The sequence below is a fragment of the Sceloporus occidentalis genome, unplaced genomic scaffold (genome assembly GCF_023333645.1).
Source record: "Sceloporus occidentalis isolate IW3139 unplaced genomic scaffold, rSceOcc1.0.p SCAF_73, whole genome shotgun sequence".
Lineage (NCBI taxonomy): Eukaryota > Metazoa > Chordata > Lepidosauria > Squamata > Phrynosomatidae > Sceloporus > Sceloporus occidentalis.
Window position 1 is genome coordinate 357,298 of NW_028317053.1, and position 23,771 is coordinate 381,068.

The following is a 23,771-nucleotide window of genomic DNA, read 5'->3' on the forward strand; positions in this document are numbered from 1 at the left end:
CATTTAAAAGTTCTCCTGCACTTTTTGGGGGGAAATATAATTTTATTTATTCATATAAATAGCCATGTATCAGTAAATCTGTCAATTTGAGGGTCCTTTTTGTATAATAAATAGCATAAATTAAACATCTGCTGAGATTTTGGTAATTTGGAGTGGGTTCAGTGAATGCTTTTTGTCATAGTATTGCCATTTATTGAAGTTTTCCACAATATTATAATCTACTCCACACTCCATTGTTTTTCTACTGCTACTTCTGGTGGATTTTTTTTTCTTGCCTCAATCTGTTCCTGAGAAAAGACAGATTATCTTCAAAGTGCTTCTGTTTGTTTAGTTAATAAAAAAACTTTACCTAAAACTGCCTCTGGGTATGACAGTAGATTTTTAAAAAAAATTCTCCAGTATGACTTTCCATGATTTCTGCCTGCTACACTTCATATATAGAAGAACTTCATGTAAATTTACAGTGCTTTATAAATAAAGGTTAATAATAATAATATAGAAGCAATTCAAATATTATGTTGGCTAATGGTACAGATGAAATATATCATTTAAAGGAAATAAACTGGTGACATCTCAAAGAATAATTCACAGGTGGCCAAGACCAATCTTTGGACTGGGTTTCACCCTAGGAAAAACATGTAATTCTGTCAACATTAAACACATATTAAAGTTTTTCATTCCAGGAAAACAAACAATGAAGCAGTACTTTCAGGATACATAACAGATCAGGCAAATATGATTACTGTAGTGAAGTCTTCCAATATATAAAAGTTAAATTTGCAAAAAGGCAGAGCTTAGTATGTCCTATGATTATCCTACATCAATCTGTGAATTTAAAAGTAGAAGTATATGTGTCTAAATTTATCCCATTAACATTAATAGGACTATACATGTCTACTCATGAATATTTTTTCCTCATTGCAGTGTGACTTACCTCTGGATAAGTATTGGATTGCAACTTAAACAGAACTTTGAGTGACATCTGTGTAGTATGTGAGAAATTGCTCCTTTTTTCTTTTTTCATTTTTTTATAATTATGGCTTCCATTCACTTGTCATGATTAAGAATGCCTGTTCTGCATTTCAGGTCTGAGTCCCAACAATAAAATTTAAACCATGAGCCGTACTGATACATTTTGACACAGTGGCAGCCAGACTATTTGTCCTTCAAGCTCAGCGTTATCTAAACAGGTGGACAGCATCTTTCAGGGGTTTCAGTGAGCAGATTTCCCCAAACTTCCTAAAGATGCCAGGGATCAAGACCTTTCGTAAATTGTGTCTCATCCACTCCCTTTTTTGTATAGTTTCCACAGTGAAATTAAATTTTGAGATGAATGAAACTGATGTTTCAGTGTCAAGAGTGGGCATTTATTTTATTTCTTTTTTAAAAATTTCTTTCACATTTTAGTAAACTTATAATTCAAAACTTACAGCAAACAGCTAGAGCTGCCACTCTTATCCAGGCAGACTCCCCCTCACTCCCCCACTTCTGTGGATATAAAAAAATATGGTTTGTAAGCTTATCACAGCATCCGTATATACTGTTTTACACAACTTTGATGGATTTTTATCTTATCCTAGAAGAATCATAGAATCATAGCTATAATAACTGTTGCTCTACCTGTGCATCCTTCTGGCAATATGTACAGATTTTAAATAATAATAATAATAATAATAATAATAATAATAATAATAATGGCCATGATTCAAAGAGATGCTTAGACTCACAGAATAGTTATGATAAACTACTTTTGGGAATTCCATTTCACTAGTAGTTTGCCATGATCCAGGGATAGGATCTTCCATTTGAGACAAATACGACTAATATGCCTATTAACTTAGAGAGCTAGGTCTACAATTCTTTGGCCTTTAGCTACTGTATTCCTTTTTCACATTCCCTCGAGCCATCACAATCTCTAACACAAACCCAAACATTTAAAAAAAAACAACTCAGAATGATTTCAGTCTGCAGACTTACTTACTTGCTTTCCACTGTTTACCACTGATAAGATCTCACCCTTAGTAGCCAAATCTTAGATTTTTCTATTAAATCTTGATAAATGTTTTGCTTCCTTCTCATCAGTTTTATGTTACTTTTTTTATTATGACATCAACATTTTGGTTAGCATAGTTCACAAACTCTATAGTAATATTGTTTGTAAACTAATATACACAAAGAATGACAGGAAAAAACTAATGAAAAACAGTGGTTCTTAATCGATGGGACAGGACCCCCAGGAGGGGCAAGAGAGTTGTTCAAGTACTTGTGTAGATGATGACCCAAAACACACAGGCCAAATAAGGTGGATTCTGGCAGGGACGTAGCTAGGATTTTAGGAAGGGGGGATCCAGACTAAGTGCCACCATTATAATGGGGCTTGGGTGCGGCGGCGCAGCAGCACACACCATTCATTTTTCTAATGGAAAGGGGGTCCGGACCCCAAGAACCCCCCCCCTTGGCTACGTCCCTGATTCTGGCTGCTGTGGCAGCATGGTGTTCAGATTATGCATGCCCCCAAAGCATCTGGAAGCTGCTCCAGTTTTGCAATCTGGTCCTTTGGACTAGCTCAAAAAGGAGTGGATATAATCCTGCTCCTGGTGACACTGGTTTGGGACCACAGCAGCAGCCCACTTCGGCAGCAGGCCATGCAGTCACCTCAGTCTCAGACTCTCCCCACCCCCGGCAGCTCTTTACTGGCCATGTGCTTCGACCCTTGGGGCCCTGATCCCTCCTTTTCCTCTTCCCAGACTTTTTTATGTGTATAATTTACACATGCTTTGAGTTAAATATTCAAATTACTTAAATAAAACTCTTCTAATTTGAACAATGTCATTTTCTTATAAAATGTTTAAATAGGAATATACATAAATAGGCACACTGAAAAACAAAATATTTTTAGTCATATACTATATCTCAAGTGGGGCCAGCCACAGCATATGCATGTAGATGTAAAGTGGGGTCCCAAGGATAAAAAGTTTGAGTACTGCTGGCATAGACAGTTTTCCCCCAGAGAGCCTGAGTAGTGTAGTGATATGACTGTTGGACTATAACTCTGGAGATAGATTTCAATTCCCCACTTGACCATGGAAGCTCACTGAGTGACCATAGGCAAGTCACACACTCTCAGTGAAGAAAACTCTGTAATAATTTTGCCTTAGGGTTACCCAAAGTCAGGAACAATTTGAATGAACACAATAACAATGTGATACATAGATGTATGTATCACATACATCTATATGATACAGTCAGCCCTTCATATCAAAGGGCTAGCCATCCCTGGATTGGAGCATATGTGGATGTCCCCTCCCTATTATCATCAGTGGAGAGGCATGCATGCAACCACACTAATGCAGCCACATGCATGTTAGTAATGGGACGATTCATAGTAACAGGACTTGAGGTCCTGCATTTTTTGGTATCTGCAGGGGGAGGGGTGTGTCCAGACCTGAACTTTCATTGATACAGAGGGCTGACAATATGAGAAGCCAGTTTGAGATGAACTGTGCAGGGAGAGGTGTGTATATGTGTAAAATTGTGAACAGCATGGTGTCTAAATTTTCTTATTTCATGTAAGACAGCAGAAACAAAATTATTGATTTTGCACCCATGCTGCTTATTTCGAGATGGAAGAACACAATTTCTTAGACAAAAGCAGCAAGAAATGCCACATGTATGAAGAACTTTGAACTAACCACATAAAAGGGATGAGCTGTTAGAATAAATAATTGTTTGTTTATTACTTCATATACCATATCAAGTCTAAAAATTATGTTTCATATTCCTATTGCAAGTTGCTGCCAACATCTCACGTATCGATCAAGATCTCAGAACACAACCGTTGTGCTTGTGTAAGTGAGGAACGACGATGACATAGACTTTTCCTTATTGAAAATTTGCCAGTTTAGGTCTCAAAATATGTCTTGTGCTGCCCCCTTCTATGCTTATCTATGTGGAAGAAAATCCTATTAATTGAACAGGACTGGCTCACATAGTATGCAGTATGACCACATTTCCCTTTGCTTTGAAAGTCCAGACACTGTAAAGCTGATTTTCAAGCATACCATTTTAGAACCTTAATGCATTTGCCCTTTTTAAATGCAATTTCTGGAAGTACATTTATTAATATGTCTGCCTATAGTCCAGGCACTGAAAAAATACTTCTGCATGCCCCAAAATGGGTACCTGATGATTTAACTTTAAATATAATATGAATATCAGTATGCAGTACTGCTGAACAATCACATTTTGACACTGTTTCATACTTAGATGCTTCAATTTATACTGGTCAAAGACCGAATAAATTTTATTACAATAAGATGCTTCAATTTTGGGAGACATTTGAATCTGTAGCAAAGCAGAAGCATACCTAGCATGGAAAGAGAAGCCTAAAAGACATCATAAGATGATCCTATTCTGATTCTACAGTTTATGTGCAAAAGAACCTGCCATTTTTTTGTACCACAGATTTGCAAGCTTCTTTTTAAAGCACAAAATGAGAAAATCATAAATTTATCTGGTTTTGTATCTTGCTTTTATCCCTACAAGAACTAGAAAACTTCCAGGCCCTACGGACTGGCCATAAAGGCTGTCTTGAGGATGGAGTGGGGGCATCGCATCCACACGACACACACCCTGCCTCTGCCCCCCATGCTAGCATGACGCCACACCCCCACTACATGGCAGGTGGCATCATGGTGTTCCTCTGGTGCTGCATTCAGAGTGCAGAAAAGCTATGGCTATGGCACCCTTTCTGCAGCGCAGAAGGGAGCAGCTTTTTGTGGCTCCTTTTTGCACCGTGCAAAAGCCAAATCAGGGCTGCAGCATGCAGTTGCTGCAGCCCCGATCTGGCGAAGAAAGAAGCAGCTGCAAGCCACCCCTTAGGGGCTATCTGTACAGCTTCTTTGTAAAGTAAAAGTAAGGATTGTAATAACAATTCTGTGCACCATTTCACTGTTCACTTGCTATTATATGTTCAATACATTTGATTTAAAATCAATAATAATTAAGAGTGTCTATGATTCTGTGATTCTAAAAGTTAAATTAGTCACTTGTATTGTGCCTGACCTGTGGCAATTTTGTGTTTGAGGAAACTATAAATAAATATTTCACAGTATTATTTATTTTACTTTAAAATCACTAGATAGTATTTTAAGTGAAACTGTGTAGCACTTAGTATCCTGTAAGACTTAGCAATTAAATACTGTTCTTTCGTAATGGAAAAGGGTTTATCCCCTCTTTTTCATTAATTTACATGGTAGTTTATATTTACCTGTACATTCTAGTTAGTGGTCACATTTTACCCAATTATAGAAACAATTCAGGCTGTTGGTGGATGTGGGTGCAATGTTTACTGGTAAGTTCTCAAGCAGAAGACTCATGACTGTTCCCATTTTCCCAAAGAACAGCCCAAAAATACAGGTTGTTGCATGAATCCATAGTAAGAAATCTGTTCTAGAAATTTATTTCCAGTAAAAGCAAAGTTTTTGTTAAGCTAATGTATCTTAATTGTCCATTCAGGACCAATCCAACCCAAAATACTTTTTATTGTAATGGGGTAGATCACAACAATATTTTTTCTCCCTAGGGAAATTCGTCCCTCCTTCCCCTCAGGTATTGTGATGGTTGGCAGCTAAGCTCAGTGGAAACAAGAAGCATAGTGGGAAATCATGTCACCATTCCTGTTAATCAAAAAATCTTTTCACTCCTTCCTTGCGGGCCCTAGCTTTATTACAACACTGGCTAGTGGGCATACTTTTTATGTCACCCAAAAACAAATTAATATGTGGACAGTTTTCCCAGAGATTCAGTATATTTTTGAGGCTAAAGTACCCTGGTTCCCAGATGATTTGCACATCCCATATCCAGTTGTAGTCTTGCATTTGCTATGCCAAGCCTTGTTCCAATTCTTTTTCTAACCATTGTCAGATTTGTCTGAAAACTGTACTGTATAAGGTTGAAAAGAACTGTGTGGAAAGAGGAGGTGAAAACTGGTGGAAGAAAACAAAGTGAATTATTGTGAACTCATGTTATCTATATTGATTTTGTTTTCATCTTGAGTCCCAAGTTGGGGAAATGGGATATAAATTAATCATATAGTCAATAAATAAAATTTCCAGAAACTACTTTTTATTTTAGAGCATCCTGGCTCATTAGCTGAAATCAAACTACCTGCTACAGATGGGCTACATCACACAAAGACTGAGAAGAGTGTCTTTGGCAAAAGAATGGTGAATCTGATCAAGGGGGATTTAAACCAAATTCTTAGGGGGTTGGAGATTGTAGTCTAAGGCGGGTTACAGACCGCCAAAAATATGTAGTGACTACGCATTAGGGTTAGGAAGGTGCGATGCTTCCGCACCCCCTAACCCTAATACGTAGTCACTACGTATTTTTTGGTGACGGCCGTTCCAGACGGCCGCCGCCATGTTTACGTCTTGGATGCATAGCGTCCAGACGTGTCACGGCGCCTATGATGTTGCGAGTGCACCAGCGGCGCCTCGCGGCATCATAACTGCGCCGCGGAAAGAAGCTCCATTTTGGAGCTTCTTTTTTGCTCCGTAAGGGAACCGCACAGTTTGGCTGCAGCGGCTCCCTCACGGAGCAAACAGCGGCGGTTTATAACCCGCCTAAATATCTCTTTAAAAGCACACTCTGAACACTAGCATCTGGATTCTAAAAGAGAAAGTGGGGGAGAGAATTGGAGCTACAGTAAAACTTGCAAAAGAATATGAGAACAAGCAATACTTTAGATATCTATCCACCAATGTACAAAGTTTGAGAAATGAACAAGACAGGCATGGTTGTAGTGCAGGAAGGCAAATATGATTTTACACCATAGGTGTAACAGAGATTTGGTGGTATGACTCCCATGCTTGGAATATAACAACTAAAGGATATTATATATTCAAAAAGAATAGAAGGAAAGAAAAGGAAGGAGAGTAGCATTATAGGAGGGAGAGTAGCATTCTATGGCAAAGACAAATTCACTTGTACAGAAATCAGTGGAAGTGTTCAGACTGGATCAGTGGAAAGTATTTGGTCAAAATGAATGGAGAAAGAAAAATGTTTTGGTAAAAGGGACATCCACCCTGACGACTGCAAGATTGGCAGGTCAGCACTTCTCGGCCCAAGGAGTGAGCTCCTATCACTAGTCCCAGCTTCTGCCAACCCAGCAGTTTGAAAACATGTAAAAGTACAAACAGATAAATAGGTACCACTTTGGTGAGAAGGTAACAGTATTCTGTGCAGTCACGCTGGCCACATGATCACAGAGTTATCTTTGTTAATGCTGGCTCTGTAGTTTAGTAACAGAGATGAGCACCACCCCCTGAAGTCAGTTATGTCTAGACAGTCTTGTCAAGGGGAAACCTTTACCTTTAGTAGTTTATTACAGGATGAGGTGGTGAATGATGCTTTTCTGAAACAATTCTCAGACATGTCCAAAAAGCAAGATCTGGTAGTTATGGGGGATTCCATTCTCCTGATATGTGCTGGAAGACTAGCACTTTAAAAGAGGTTCTCCAACAAATTCTTGATGTGCCGATAATTTTTTCTTTCAAAGGCGAAGAAAGGAACAGGGGAATTTACAATCCTGGACATGATCCTAACCATTAGAAAGAAATTGTTCACTGGAACCAAAATGGTTGATACTTTAGGAGGGAGTGATGCTGTAATGATAACATTCAGGATTGTGAGACAGGCCAAAGAGGAGTTTAGTCAAACATGAACCTTGGATTTCAGGAAAGCTGATTTTATCAAGCTCAGGGGAAATAAAGGACAGAATCCCATGGGTAGAGATGCTAAAGGAAAAAGAAACGCAGCATGGGGTTTTGTGAAGAGGGAACTGCTAAAAGCACAATCATAAACAATGCAGTGAAAGAAGAAAAATGGGAGGCACCTAAAAAGCCAATGTACAGTACAGTAAACCTGAGAAGGAAGTGAAAAGGGAAAAAAAGAGCATGTATAAAGGATATTCACCAAAAAAGGATGCAGATGTCACCCAAACTTGCCTGTAGCTCAAAATTTACTGAGATTGGCTAGGGAAGCAAGGAGCAGCAAAAGGTTTTCTTTAAAAAATATGTTTGAAGCAACAGAATGGGGAAAATCGTGGGACCACTGTTCAGCAGGGATGGTGAAATGCTAAAAGATCACAACAGAAAGGCATAATTGCTCAATAGCTATTTTGCTCCCGTTTTCCACAAAAAAGTGGACTGTGGCTTCCATGCATCAGCAGGGACCTTGGCAAGGAATCCAGGTTGCAAATCTGGATTGGTAAGCAATTTGTCAAAAATCACCAAGGCCTGTTACAGACAGCCAAAATAAAGCTGCTTCGAGTCACAGTGGAGGTATGGTGTTTCAATGATGCATGCGTCTTAAGAGTCCAGAAGTCACACCAAAGCCATGTTCCACTCCTAAGGACTGGAGTGTGGCTTTGGTGTGGCTTCTGGACTCTTAGGACGCATGCATCATTGAAACACCATACCTCCACTGTGACTCGAAGCAGCTTTATTTGGGCTGTCTGTAACAGGCCCTAGTTAACCTAAGTGGGTTCAAATCTGCAGGGCCAGGTGAACTGCATCCCAGAGTATTGAAGGAACCTGTTGACATAGGGGTCAGACAGATGGGTGGCTTGGGGCAGCCTCTGGCTGCTACAGCCACAATTGGCCCCTGGTCAGCCCAGGACCTGTTGGTATATAGAGTACTGAGAAAATGCACAGTGTGGTATTAAATAGTGACTGGACAACAAAGGGTCACTGTCAGCCATGATGACAAGGCATTTTCCACCAGTGCTGAGTCATGGGAAGTGACATCAAAGATGATGGTCACCAAGTGCAGTAAAAGGCTGCAAATGTGCAAAGTCACCCTGGATAGGGGTCAGAGATAATTGTGACACAGGAGGGAGAGGCAGGGCCAAATGGCCACATGGAGCCCTGGCTATATAAGGGGAGTGCCCCAAGTCACAGTGTAGGCTGTTGTGATGATGGACGGTGTTGGAGTTTTTTTCCCTTTTCCCAGGTTGTTTTTTTTTTTTTTTTTTTTTGCCTATCCCATGCTGTTTCCAGTGGCATATGGGAAATTGGATCGGTGAGTCTTGATAATACCTGATTTGGCTTAAAATTTTTGAGTTCTAATTGGGTTTGTATAAATACAGTTGGCCCTTCCGTTATGCAGGGGATCTGTTCTGGACCCTGCCGTGTAAGGGAAATTCCACATATGCTTGAGCCCCATTTAAAGCAATGGGGTTCGTGCCTGCGGCGGCGCAGCAACACACCATGGGCGCATGTGCCATTACTATTTCCGGCACACAGCACCACTTCTTCCATCGTGGCTTTCAGCGTATGCTGAAAACTGCATATATTGCACCCGCCTATGGCACGGGTGCACTGTACCTAACTTTGGCATAAATATTTGGATTATATATTTGTGAGCACCTTGGACACTGTTTGGATGGAAGGGACATTTCTGAAACCACCTCTTTAGGCCTTGCAACCTGGGAGGTGGAAGAAAGAAATTGCCCTTAGGTCAAGCTTGAAAGATAAACCGCATCTTTAATCTTCGCGTATTGAAATGGGAGCTTTCTGGTTAGACTTCCTGATGTGGGCCAGCCAGCTTTTGAGTTGTTGTTGAGGGTTCAGGTGTTATTGTCCAGATAAGCTGCAGAGGTGGTCTAGGGAAAGACACTGGATGCAACTTCTCCAACACTTGGTTGTTGCTAGAAATTAGTTGCAGTTCCGTTAAGAATTTATTAAATAGGTCAATAAATGGCCCTGTTTCATCCCATTTCAGTGTCATAGAATCATGGAATCATAGAATCGTAGCGTTGGAAGAGACCACAAGGGCCATCCAGTCCAACCCCCTGCCATGCAGGAAATCACAATCAAAGCATCCCTGACAGATGACCATCCAGCCTCTGTTTGAAGACCTCTAAGGAAGGAGACTGATCTCATTATTCTGGGGTTGGGTAGCAAATACTAATTCAGTCCCGTGCATACATGCATATACCTCTCTGAGTTTACAAGACGTCTCTAGAACAGGGGTTGGAATCATGTGGCCCTCTGTATTTTGCTGGGATGCAACTCTTGATAAGCCCCAGTCAGTACAGCCAATAGTGAGGAATTCTGGGAGTTATAGTACAATAACATCATGAAAGTTTCATGATTTCTGCTGTAGACAGAGGTACAAGGCAAACTTTGTGTGAATTAATCAGCTGAACCATCATGGACTATAGGTGTTTTCTGCTTGTTCTTTTGTTTAGGTACTTTTAAAACAGACAACATTATTTGTTCAAAACAGTGGGAAAAGAGGCTGTCACAGCTGTTTTCACTCTTTCTTCTCTTGGTCTTGTTATAGTTTGCTGCTGCTCTCTCCCACCTGGTGTAAGAAGGAGGACAACAGGTGTGTTCCACTTTAGGTGGAGGAGTGAGGCAAAAAACATGACCACAGAAGGATTGGTTAAGTTGGTGCCATATCTCCTGCTTTTGAGAATTTGGACCTTTTACGGGTCTTTTCTTTCTGCTCTGCTTGAGGCAGTTTCCTGATATCATTGGGCTGCTTGCCTTTAAAAAAACAACAACAATGATTCTTAGACCTTTGGCCACAAGACAGTTAAAAGCAGATGAATGTATTCTACTGTTTCTATACAGCATGAATAAGGAAGACATGCCAGTAGCTGTAAAGTTCTTGCTTTTTGCCAGAGAAGCAAAAGTTCAGGCAAGGACAGCCTGCTGACATCATGAGAGGAGAAAGCTGCTGTCTTCTGGCAGGCTGCCCAACCTTTCAAGGAAAGCGGGCTTACAATCTCACACCCTTTTCTACAGCCCAAGGTACATGGCTGGTCTGAGCCAAATAACAGCACTTCGGAGTCATTTCCCCCAGTGAGCTGCCTATGGGTGATTTCAAGTGTTAGTGATAGATGGAAGAATGCAGCCAGAAGCCAGAATGTGTAGACCTATTAGATGGACAGTCAGTGGGGTTTATTGAAGATAAGGGATAAAAAAGCCTATGAATGGATTAGTCATGGGTTCAGGTTTACTTTTCTTCAGTTTTAACAGTTAGAAGTGTCTAGCAGTAAAAAAAAATCTTCCTATGTTTTCTTCTGGGACAGTATCTGTCTGGTGAGCTGTATTTTGTAGGGAGAAACTGACAATGTAATGAACTATATCACAACAATGTACCAAAAGGATAAAACCACAACTAACAAATATACAATGATTATATATTTATATGTAGTAATCAGATTGCAGCAATACTGTAAAACACAGAATACACAATCCAAAGTGCTATAGTGAACTATATATCTCAAATTATATCCATGTGCTTCCTCTGGTCCTGACAACCTCTGTTGCAGTAAAATGATTTCCACAAACAGTAGGTGGCAAATTGTTCCACAAATGATAGACAGGTAACAGACAAAAGTGGAATGTGCTCTCTCAGATCTTCACTTTCTAATTTTAACGTTCTAGTTTTAGTGCTTACTTGTATTTTTTTACTCTTTAGATATTTTCTAGTTCTTGCATAGCTGCCCTCCACATGCCTAGTCTTCTGATTCATTGACTGATTTCATCAGGTCACCATAAATTACCAGGTGAATTGAAGTCTCTCTCTCTCTCTCTCTCTCACACACACACACACACAAGTGTGTGTAAAGGAAACTAGAATTCATTGCCATGTACTTTGTGAATGATAAATTACCAATAACTATCTTATATGGTAGCACTGTTCAGATGAAGTGGATAACGAATCCCATAATCAGTTGGGACACTGTACAATGGGCATACTGTAGATTATGTGAACTGTAGTCCAACATTTCTGATTACCATTTACTGGAAAAATTGCCTTAGCTCAGTCTAAAGTTTGAAGCATGCAAATAATGTCATATTCAATGTATGCTAATTTGCAGGGTTGTTTTTATTTTTAGTAAAAGTATTATTTACTCTATATCAGGCTATTCAACCTCAAGTGATGTTTTGATTGTAATGTCATGAGGTTTAGACTAGAAATAAGGCATCTTATCTCTATATATCTCTTTGTGTGTTGGTCTCAAATGTTTGAAGCTTGTTATGGAATTTTCCCTGACTGACCTAAAGAGGAGGTCAATGTTACTTTTGTGATCTTTGTTATACCCTGGACATTATTTCCTGAATTGTTCAACCATAGTAATTATTAGTGACTTTACACAGATAACATCAGATAGACAGCTTAAGTGATAGCAGCTTCTGTATTAGCATTGTGCATGAACTAATGCCTGTTAGAACATTGACACATTGGGGACTTATAACACAGAAACCTATGTGTCGCTGCACCATGTCGAAGGAGTTTATCACACGGGAGGCAAAGTGCCCAAATCCCATGGATAAACAGGGTTTAAATCCTGGGAAATCCCACAAGAGTGGGATTGTTTTCAGACATGTCAGGCAATTTTGACATTAACCTGAGATTAACCTATGCAGAAAGCTGCAAAATCGCACCACTTTTTAACTTCAGGATTTTCACGTGATGTCATCTGAAAACAATCCTGCTCTTGCAGGATATTCCTGGGTTTAAACCCAGTTTATCCATGGGATTTGGGTGCTTCCCTCCTGTGTGATAAACTCCTAAGAATTAAGTGTCCTAGGACTCTGAGGAGCTACAAAGGTACCTGAGCTAAATGTGGGTCTTAAGCTGTCTCTGAGTTGTAGATATTGTCAAAAGGCAGATATAGGTGGTGGAGTCTTTGAATGATTCCCATCAACAAGATTGTGCTAAGATTTAAGTCTTGCCCATGTGTACCAAAATATTATCTTAACTCCAGGTTATATGTTAGAGTTACCCCATAGTATGAGGTCTCCACGTGAATAGAGACCAGGGCCCTTTTCACATTACATAATATAAGCCTATGATGAACATATTGTAGCTGTTTTTAATTATTGTTTCAGTGCTGAATTAAAAAAACACACCACTCATAGTTCTTTCGCAAATTTGCTATTTTTTATCAATTCAGTTACCCAGCTTTGATTAAGTGTGTATGCTGATGTTCCAGTGTGATTTCCTTCATTGCTTTTGAATGGATATTTGTGTTTCATAACAAATTAAAGTGTTTTGAAGGTCTATTGGAAGACTTTAACCCTTTTCATTCTCTGCAGGATCACTTCATTCAGTCACATATTACAACATAGAAACAGCAAAGCAAGTTGTGAAAAAACTGTATGTGATGGAGCAAATCTGACATCATGTTTATATTTAGAACACCAAATTCCCATAAAACTAGAATACTGTACGTGTGTGTGTGTGTATATATCATTTTATGATGTTCAATTTAACAGACTTGTGTAATTACAGCATTATGACAGTACTGCCATGGTTCCATCCAACAGAATCCTGGGATTAGCAGTTTAGGGAGGGGCACTGTTAGCCAGAACTCTCCATCCAAAGTCTCACCAAACTACAAACCCTAGTGTTCCATAGAATGTTGCCATGATAGTTAAAATGGAATCATGGTGCTATAATTCTGTAATGTGAAGGGATACCAGAGGTGATGCCAGATATTTCCATTCTCTGCTTGTGGCCATTAATGGTAGAGGTAGAGATACCAGTTTTTTTACTCATCTACCTAATCTTCTTGCTTGTGCATCTGTACTTGTTGCTTGCCTGTCCTGTTTGTGTACATGTTTACGCAAATGTTTTTGTAAAATTACAGTTACAATAAGCATGCAGGGCTATCAGTGAGAAGGAAGAAGGGCAGGAATGGGGAGTTGTGGGTGGGTGAAGGCCAATGATTAACTTGTTTTGTTGTATTGAAAATCAATAAAAAAATATTTTTTAAAAAAATCAAAAGCATTAATATGAGTACTATCATAACAAGAAAAAGATTCCTGCCAACTTGGAATGGGAGCTTATATTGCTGTTTGGGGATTGTTGATGAGGGATGGGGAGGTCAGTTGTTTCAGGAGGAGGAAATGAACACCTTTTATTTTGTACCAAAGAATCTTTTACTAGTATGTCATGTTGCATTAAAGACTTAATATCAGGGACTGGCTGTCTGAGCACTATAGGTCCACATAGGAGGGTGAAGAGCTGATGATGATGATGATGATGATGATGATGATGATGATGATTGATTTAATTTTTGAGTAATGGGAAAGGAGAAAAGCTGGCATGACTCATAAAACCTCTCCCTATAGTATGACAGGGGAGCATTGTGAACATTGTACTACTCAGTACTCAACATATTGCCTGAGATCCTGCTTCAGAAGACTTATGTGTATCATGTAGTTATATCTGTATAACTCTCTCCTGGTGCTACCAGGAAAAATCTTCAACTTCTAAGTAGTGTAAGCCCTTGCCAACATAGCCATTTCCATGTTGTCATGGGGGGTGGGAGCAAAAGGGGGCACATCTACCTGGTTTTCTGTAGGTGTTTGTGATAAAACAGACATCTGTAGAGACCCTTGGGAGTCCTTGTGATTTTTCTGCAGATGATGTCCTTGGAATACATCTAGCTACAAAAAAATTGCTGGATGCATCCCCACTCATCCCCCTTTCACTCTCTATCATGGAAATAGCCATAGAGGGGGAACAGTGCAGTTTACAATGTAAATTTGGGGATGGCAGATTTTGGTTGAACAGAATTCCAACCTATGCAACAACCATAAAAGTGAGTTGCGATGGCACAAGTCTGATCTATGCTATCATAATTCACAAACAAGATACCAGCCATTGTTGGGATTTCTAAAGTAAGTAGGAAGTAAGAAGGCCAGTATGGTTTCTTGGGACAAATTTATTGTGTAAACAAACTGAGTAATTTCAAGAGATTATATGCAGCCTGAAGACAATGGAGGCCAGGTTCAGCAAAGTATGCCAGTTTGTTTGTTATTTACCATCCTGCCACCCTTACAGATTGCACACTGGCTTAATTTTTTACACAAAGTTGTGAGCAGAAACTAGATAGGAGACAGGGAAACAAGAGTGAAGGAACTCTGAGAGGTCTTGTAGCTAGTATGTGTTGCTATGATACTAGTTCTAAGAATTTATTTTCCCCCTTTCCTGCTCATTCTCAGCAATCCCTGGGGAGCTGGAGCAAAGCAACCACCACTGAGGGATTGAATAGGATACTCATTAAAAGGATTCACACTCTCTGGGGAGCCCAAAGAATGGGGTTGGAGTAAAGAGTGCTGAAATTTTGCTTCTTTGTAAACAGTCCTCCTTCATCCAAAATTAAACTATGAGAAAAAATCAAATCAATTTTCAGTTAAGCTATGTCCAAAACTTTTCTCATTATTATCATCTTCAGTTCAGTAAGCATCATAAGCTGCAAGCATTTTAGAAGAAATTGTTTTGGTTACAGATTCATCTCCTACTGATGCTGTACTAAACATGCCAAGAAAGCCCCCCCCCCCATTTTTTCAGATATAAAGGAATCTGGAAAAGATTCCAGAAAGCTAATTCACAGATTATACCGTACATCGCCCAGCCAAACCCATACAAGCATTTTTTGTGTTTCCATGGCTATTTCACACAGACACTTTGCCTACTTTTGTCCACATGCAGCTAGTTATGCTGGAGGGGGGGGGGGAGGCAAAATCAAATGAACTTTTCTCCACAAGTATGTAGAATGCCCAGAAAAGAGCCATTATTGTCTCTGTGTTACTAAGGACTCATAACAACAATTAAGTAGTCTAATAATTATTCCTTCATATAATGATCAATCTCAAAAGAAATAATTAGCTTGAACAATTTTCATCTCATTTAGTACCCTTCTAAAATTATCTTGCTGTTTCCTAATTAGAGCATTGATTTTCTGTCTCTCCAGTTTAAATCAATATACTCATTTGCTGATAATGTAATTGTTTATGCTAATGATAGCTAATATCTCCTTGCCTCAGACTGTTGATTAATATCCTACATACAATACTTGTTTTGTTTTGTTTTTTCCCCTTCTTCTAGCACTGCAGTGATAATACAAACCTCTGCCAATCAGATATGAATATTGTAGGTGCGTGGAGGAGAGGCTACACTGGAAAGAACATTGTGATCACCATCTTGGATGATGGCATTGAGAGAAACCACCCAGACTTGATGCAGAATTATGTGAGTTTCCATTGTGCTACAGATTGCTCTTTTATTCTGCTGAGTGATAACAGTAAATTCATCATTCATGGGAAGGATGAACTGAAATGCCTGAAAAAGAAGGGAGCACTGAGACATTAATACCCAAAGTGAAAATGTGTAAGTTTTGTTTTCATCCTTTAGTAATAATCTGGGTTGACCAGCTATGGAAGACATTAATAACCGGTGATGCCATGGCCTGATTTTCCATGATTTAACTCTCTTGTTACAGACAAAATGTTTTAGGTGATTCTGAAACCAGATACTCCTCAGAACTGTCTTCTGGTTTTTTTCAGCAAAGTAGCTTTTACTATTTTAATACATTTTATCCTAATTCTTGAGATTCTCAAATTTCAAGATGTTACTCATCTATAGAATAAAGTATAAAATTCAAGCTTTAAAATGTACACAGGTTATGGGGTTGAGAGGGATTCCATCACTTAACCTGCCAGTGTTTTAATGTAATATTTGTAAGGCAAAGCTTTCAATACATCATTGTAGCTTACCAGTGGATCTTTCAGTGCTAGTGAAACTTCTTTTAGTCATTCCATATTGACTTCTTCTATATCCAAATGTGATTCTAATATCCCCAGGTCCTAAATGTAGCACTTATGAAAAAAGTTCTGTCACCCCTTGGCATGATGCCAAGTATCAACTCAACTACTTTCACAAGGGTTCCATTTTCTGTAAATTTCAGTCCCAGATATTTCAGTAATTATGCTCTTTCAAAGTCCATTATAGTTCTAAATTTTTCTTGACACAGAAAATTTGTGTCCCCTCAATTCACTTTCACAATTTAAAATTCATAGTTGTAACCTTGTTATTCATTTCAGATAGCACCCTCATCTCTTGAAGTCTTTAATACTTTTGAGATTTACTTTGATATCTGGTGCCTGAGAGTTCATACAGAGCATATGAAATGATAGCTTGGCTGCCTAGAACTATATCATTGTACAAGCAAAATTGATTTCAGTGACAGAATACGTTTATCCCATATTGACATAATCTGGTTATTTGGGTTTGGATTCATTCTTGGGCTGTGGTTCTGAGCATACTTAATTGGTTGTCTTAGCTAATTCTCCCCAAAGTGGAGTGCTGAAAGCAATTTTTGTTTATTTTTGATAATCTACTTCTCTAGACTAATTTGATCATGTTGAATCTGGAGGTTGCTGCTTCCAATCTAATTTTTTTAGCTGGAAGATAGAATTAACTATAGAGTTACATTTCTGAACAGTAGCCTGTGGCTACTTAGGTACTCCAGACAACTAACTGATTTAAGCATTTCATGTACCTAAAACATCAGGGAAATACATACCTAAAGTGTCTCTCAATATAAATTCACAAAAACAATGTTGCCGTCCATATAGTACTGTTGAGAATTTCACACAGATGTTTGCAACTTGTAGATTTACAGATGATGTGTTTAGGCTGAAGTTCACATGAGATTCAGTGATGAAAGATTTAGGGAGTTACAACCCAACAATACCTGGAGGGACATATATTCCTCGTTCCAGTTTTAATGCTTCAAAATTGTTTTATTCCATAAAATGTTGTGATCTTGACATATTATATTTGACTTCCTAGAAAGAGAACATTTTTAAAAAAATTATCCCATGTAATTTATGGATTAAAAGTTACATGGGTGAAAGTGCAGGGATGCTAATTTTTATATGTATATTGTGACAGTTGGGGGTATCAGCATGATCTGAAACTTAATAGCTATTGTTTTTGTCAAACTTGCGTAGTTAATACGAGATTTTATCTGACTGAAATAACAATGGAATTATCACCTTGTGAAAAAGCTTAATACACTGAGGCGGGATACATACCGCCATTTAGTACGTATAGGATACGTACTAGGGTTAGGAAGGGGCGGTGCTTCTGCACCCCCCTAACCCTAGTACGTATCCTATACGTACAAAATGGCGGCGCCCCTTCCACATGGGCGCCGCCATCTTTACGTATCGGACGCTGAGCGTCCGTACGTGTCGCAGCCTTTATGACGTAGCGAGTGCGCCCCTGGCGCCTCACTACATCACAAACGCGACTGAAAAAGAAGCTCCATTTTGGAGCTTCTTTTTCGGTCCGCGCGTGAGCCGCGCCGTCTGAAGGCTCCGGCTCCCCCATGGATCTACCGGCGGCGGCAGTTCGTACCCCGCCACTAAAACTCATTTCCAAAGAACTAACTAATGCATACATATACAGAACAATTTTAAAAAAGCATTCCAGATTGACACAAGAGAACCACTGATGTAGCTGATTGGCACTTCCAGCTTTGCCATCTCAGTTCACAGCACTGAAGCAAACCTGACAAATAGAGGCAAGTGTTAAGAAATGTAAGACAGACTACCTTTCTCTCTCCATTCAAAGCTTGTGTGGTGTATGTAACGAGATCTGCAAGAGGAACAATCTCCCATATAACAGGTCTGCAAGAGGAACATTCTCCCATATAACAATGTGCATATAGCAGTACTTGATGTGATGAAACAAAGACTTGCTGATGGAGGTCAGAAGTTCTTAGCTTTGCTAAATAGTGCATGCCTGATAGCATCTATGGTCTTGATATATGACTCCATGTAAATCAGAGCAAGCTGCAAAAAATAAACTAGAATAAAATAAAATAATTGACTTGTTATAAAAAGATATAATGAAATCCTATAGCACTGTTGAGATTGCCTGAGAAAAAGAAAATTCTAGTATAAGCTTTTATGCAGTCCCATCCACTTCATCAGATGCCAAAAGAAATTTCTTGGATAAGTTTTTGTAGACTACAATCTACTTCAACTGGTTTGGCCAATACCCATTTTGATGATCTTCTGGCCTGGATTCCAAGCTTTTGTTTACAAAAAAAGTAACCCTCTAGCTGAGATAGGGAACAAAATATGGAGGCATTTTTCTGTGAAATTATTCCATGAGAAACAAGTCCACTCATGCCTTTGAGGCACAAGGGAAAGGAGAGTGAGCTGTGCAGGTGGTGTATGTAAGAAGCAAGGGAAAGCATTGTGAGGGCAAGAGATGGCATAAGGGAGGGAATGGTATGGAAGAGGATTGAACACTGTGAGTTATGCAAGGATTGTTTTGTGAAACAAAAAAACAAGGGAAGTCAGCATTGCCAGGGCATGAGATGAGGCACAGGAAGGCATAGGAGGAAAGGGAATTGAGTGATACAAGCAGTAGCATGGAAGAAACAAGGGAGAAAGGCACTGTGGAGGTACAGGGTGATGAAAGGAGTAGGAGAGAAGGGAGAATTAGTGGTGCAAGCAACAGTCTAAAAGAAGCAAGGGCTGCATTGTGATGGTACAACGTGAGGTGAAACAGTAGGAGGGAAGGAAGGGTGAGCATTACGAGTGATGGGATGTAAGAAGCAAAGGAGAGGCATTGCAAGGGGATGAGGGAGTAGGTGTGCATTGTGAGGCTGCAAGGGAAGGGAAGGGAGGGAGTACAAGGGAAAATGAGCAGGTGAGAAATGCAAGTGGCAATATGTAAAAACAAGGGAGAGAGGCATTGTGCAGTCAGAAGGTGAAGTGTTAGAGGGAAGGGAGAGTGAGCAGTGTGTGTGGAATATGGAGTAGAAGAAGCAAGGAAGGGTGCATTGTAAAACTGCAAAGTGAGGTGTGGGAGAATGGGAGGAAAAGAAAGAGTGATCAGTGTGATCAGTACAGCATTGGCATGTAAGAAACAAGGGAGGATACACTGCAAGGAATGAAGTAGGAAGGAAGGGGTTGCAAATGGTGAAGTGCAAGAAACAAGAGAGGTCTACATTGCAAAGGGTCATGGTGCAGCAAATGAGAGAATAGGAGGGAAGGGTGAGTGAGTGATGTGAATGGCACAGTGCAAGAAGAAGGTGCTTCTAGGGCAGGTCTGCTGAAAGGTGATGGTGACCTAAAGTATCATGGTAAATCCCATGACCAAGCAGAAATTTTAATGGGGGTATCTCTGTTCCAGGTCCAGCACTTTAAACTTTACTTTGTACTGGTTCTTTCAGATCAATGACAATGGTAAAAAAATGGCATAATGTGTTGAAACATAGTAGAATTTTAAAAAGCAACAGTTAATATGTAAAATTTGCATCGTGGGAGGCACATTAGAATAATAATTGCATAGTGTTCAAATTAGATACCTAGATTTGAGAAACTGGAATATGGCATTTCTAACATCTCTAGATGTCTCAGTCTGAAAGGCGCTACAGGATTTTTTTTAATGTTGATCCAGACTAACACAACTATATCTTTGATTACAATTTTACTTATTCACAATACAATAAAATGTTAATGGCTAATACATCCTAAACATTGTCAGTTAAAAGTCAATATTTCTAGGTCACCCCATCCACAATAATGACAGATGGGCAATCTGTGCAAGTGATCTATTGGCTCTTAGCAAGCACTACTGAAATATATGCCATTCTCTCTCTCACACACACATACACACACACACACTTACTTCACACATTTACACATCTACCCATTCATACAGCAACAAGTCCCACATAGGAAATAGGCTTTAAAAAGAGATTCCATTGGTGCTGTATTTGTGGTATCCATGGAAGTGTGGGGAAAATATTCATGGAGGGAGTTTTTCAGGGCTTGAAGAGCATTGCTTATTCCCTTCCAAGCAGCAGCTTCTCTGAAGATGTGCCTCACACTATATTTAGATTTTCAAAAGTCTCATTTATCAGTGGGCAAAGGAATCTTGTAGCACCTTTGAGACTAACTAAGAGAAGGAAGCTGTAGCATAAGCTTTGATAGACTGTGTGGCTGTACATACAGCCCTTAAGGGGCGACAGGCTGCCTCCCCTTTCCTAGCTGGATCGGGGCTGCGGCAACCTCACATTGCAGCCCTGATCCAGCCTTTTGAAAGTTGTGATGAAGTCTCTGATGATCTTGTGGTCTTGGCTGAATAGGACCAGTTAAGAAGGAGTTCTCGCTGTTGGTTACATACATTCCATTCTGCATGTTTTGTTATAGCTGCAATGTTGGGCATGCCATCTGATCTTGTTACAGCATGGCAGTGATATGATTTTGAAGTTCTCAGTCTCTGACAGCTGGCAGCAGGCAGTGTGGACTGGAACATGCTTCCTATTTTTGCAGTGCCAACCATCAGCCTCAGCTTGGTGTACTTAATCTTGCTGAAAACCAGGAACCATCATCTGAAGGAAACAAAGTGCTTGAACCGAACTTAAACTAGTATAGCTATTATCTGTATATTGTATAGTTCCAATATTTGCTTCTTTATGTGATACCTGCAGTTGTGCCACAATGATAAAAGGGTTGTGCAGTGCCACCTTCCTTTCATCTTCAAATCCTGTACCAACAACAAAATTAGTGCTTTTATATGTACATGAGCTGATGAGGAAAGGGAAGAAACAAGATCTCTTATTTTTCAGGCCAGGAAAGATTTCCAAATGTGGCTGAAGAACATTTCCAGTGTATTGGTTTGGAGGTCTGCATTTGTCTCTGATGAGTGCAAGACTTAATGGATTTTTCTTGATACTTATACTTTCAAACACAGTATCAGCACAACTTGAACACTAGTCCTGTATGTTTCAGCTGTTGAGTATAAATACTGGCACACTCTCCAAATGTGTTTGTGTGTGGTGTATTACCCAAAGTGATTGCTATTGACTGCTATTGGTTATTAAATGAAAAGAATCTTGGCATGCTCCATAACACATGGATAATCAATATCAGCTGTGAGTAGGAACAACAGTATTGCCTATTCCATGTCACTTGGATCTACTGATGATAGAAATGTATGCAAATATTCTGCTCAAAAAATGAATCGGAAGTCATTATGTCTTCCAGTTTCACACATTAGTGTTAAATTCTGTAGAATGTTCCTGTCAGCCTGGATTACTTTCTTCACATTTTCAGTAGTTTCACTGTATACATTTGGTGGTGATAATTGACCTTGGATGTCTGATCCTCTGTCAACACAAGTCACTCTTTTTTAGAAGCAGGGAGTATTAAAGTTTTTTTTTATTCAGGAAATATTCCTCTTTTTTATTCCTTAACTGTTCTTTTGTTGCAACATTGTAAATTGTGCCTGGACACATTTGGGGTGTGTGTGTGTGTGTGGACATTACATGCAGAATCACTTTTTCATCAACATTGTCTCTCTTACATTGTCTCACAAGTTATCCAAGATTACACCCAATAGAGTTTTCCATCCCTATTCAAAACATAACAGATTTTACCTCTCCAGGAGAAAAATAATGCTCGTCACAGCAGTGTTTTGAGAAATCCACAAAACCAACTGAGTCATCCACTTATTCCTATAATCCAGCACTATAGTCTGGTATACAGGACAAATACATGTCCTATATACCAGTTTAAATTGTTGTAATAAAAATGTGAAGTATGAGTGCCATTTTACTGTTTGATCAGTAGAAGGCAAATCTCATATTTTATGTAGAATCTGCAGAGCATAATTCAGGCATTTTCATCATTGTATTTTGTAAGTATTTGAAATGCCCAATTGAGTTCTTGATTGTCTCTGTACATCCACAGAAATAGGAAGTATTCACTGAAAAAAACTACCTTGTGTGCCATCTTGAATGCTAGGTGTTCAGTGTGCTAGGGAAGAGTGGTTTATGAGCACAGTCAAATTAATTGTGTTAATGTTCATTCTGGAAAAGTTTTGTTTTGTTTTTTAAAGCAAGAAATGCTGCTCACTTTTCTGAAGTCAGCCCAAGGTATGAAGCAGCTCTTTAGAACTTTTACTTGTGACTCATTTTTTTTAATATATATATAAAAAGTTTTCTAATAAAGTATTTGTAGTTAATAACAAATTCATTTTTAACTAATCACCTAGACCAAATTCTGGTAACTATTATTCATGTGAATATTTCCTTTGAGATCAGCAGACACTGAATGAAAATGATGCTAGAGACATTTTCCCCACCTTATATTGGTCTAACTATTCTTTGCCATTTCCCCCATTCTTTGTAATTAAAGAAACACTGTGTCAGAAGATGCTTAGCAGTTCTGACATTGAAAGTTACTAGCTTTATCCCAGTCAGCCGTTTTACATGCAGTCCTCTGGATTTTGTTGAGTTGCACCTCTCAGCAGTCCTAGCCATGATAGCCAATGTTGAGGAATGCTTGGACCTCCATTATAAGTACATATGGAGGATCACAATATTCCCACCATGTAACATGAATTCATAGATCTCTTTGTTTTCCATATTGTTCATTCTCATTTAGCTTAACTAATCTCAGAGCAAATTTCATTAATCATTAATGATGCATATGTGAGTTAATATGACTTTGTATGTGCTGGCACAGCTAAATAGAATCCTCTGAGGTGGATAAACTGAGGCCTGATACAGACGAGCAGAAAGGACCGTCGGTTGAGACGCCGCCCCTTTCTGCCCCATATGGAGGCCGCAGCAACCAAACGCTGCGGCCTCCGGAAGCCCTAAAACGAACCCACTGCTGGCGGGTTCTTTTTAGGGGGCACGCACAGCGCCATTCATGCCCTCGTGCATGCTGATAGCGTCAGTGTGGCGTGGTGCCATTTGGACGCTGCACCATGCATACATCATCATAGCGGGCCCCCATTTAGATGGAGGCGTGCCATTATGGCGTGGTAGGGCTCAGGCGTGTGCGTTCGCTCTGCTCTCCTGAGCCCTAATTTTGCCCCCAGGCCGCCACAAAGCGGCAGTCTATACTGGGCCTAACTAACTT

The 23,771-nt window shown here is 39.5% G+C and overlaps 1 protein-coding gene across 1 annotated transcript in view; it reads left to right on the forward strand.

The window, feature by feature from the left end:
• The window catches only part of LOC149286005 (proprotein convertase subtilisin/kexin type 5-like), a 352,398-nt gene that overhangs the window by 88,845 nt on the left and 239,782 nt on the right, over nucleotides 1–23,771 (forward strand). Inside the window, exon 4 of the mRNA XM_089494526.1 lies at nucleotides 15,922–16,065. Within this exon, the coding sequence (XP_089350652.1) occupies nucleotides 15,922–16,065 (144 nt within the window). The remainder of the gene's footprint in view (nucleotides 1–15,921; nucleotides 16,066–23,771) is intronic.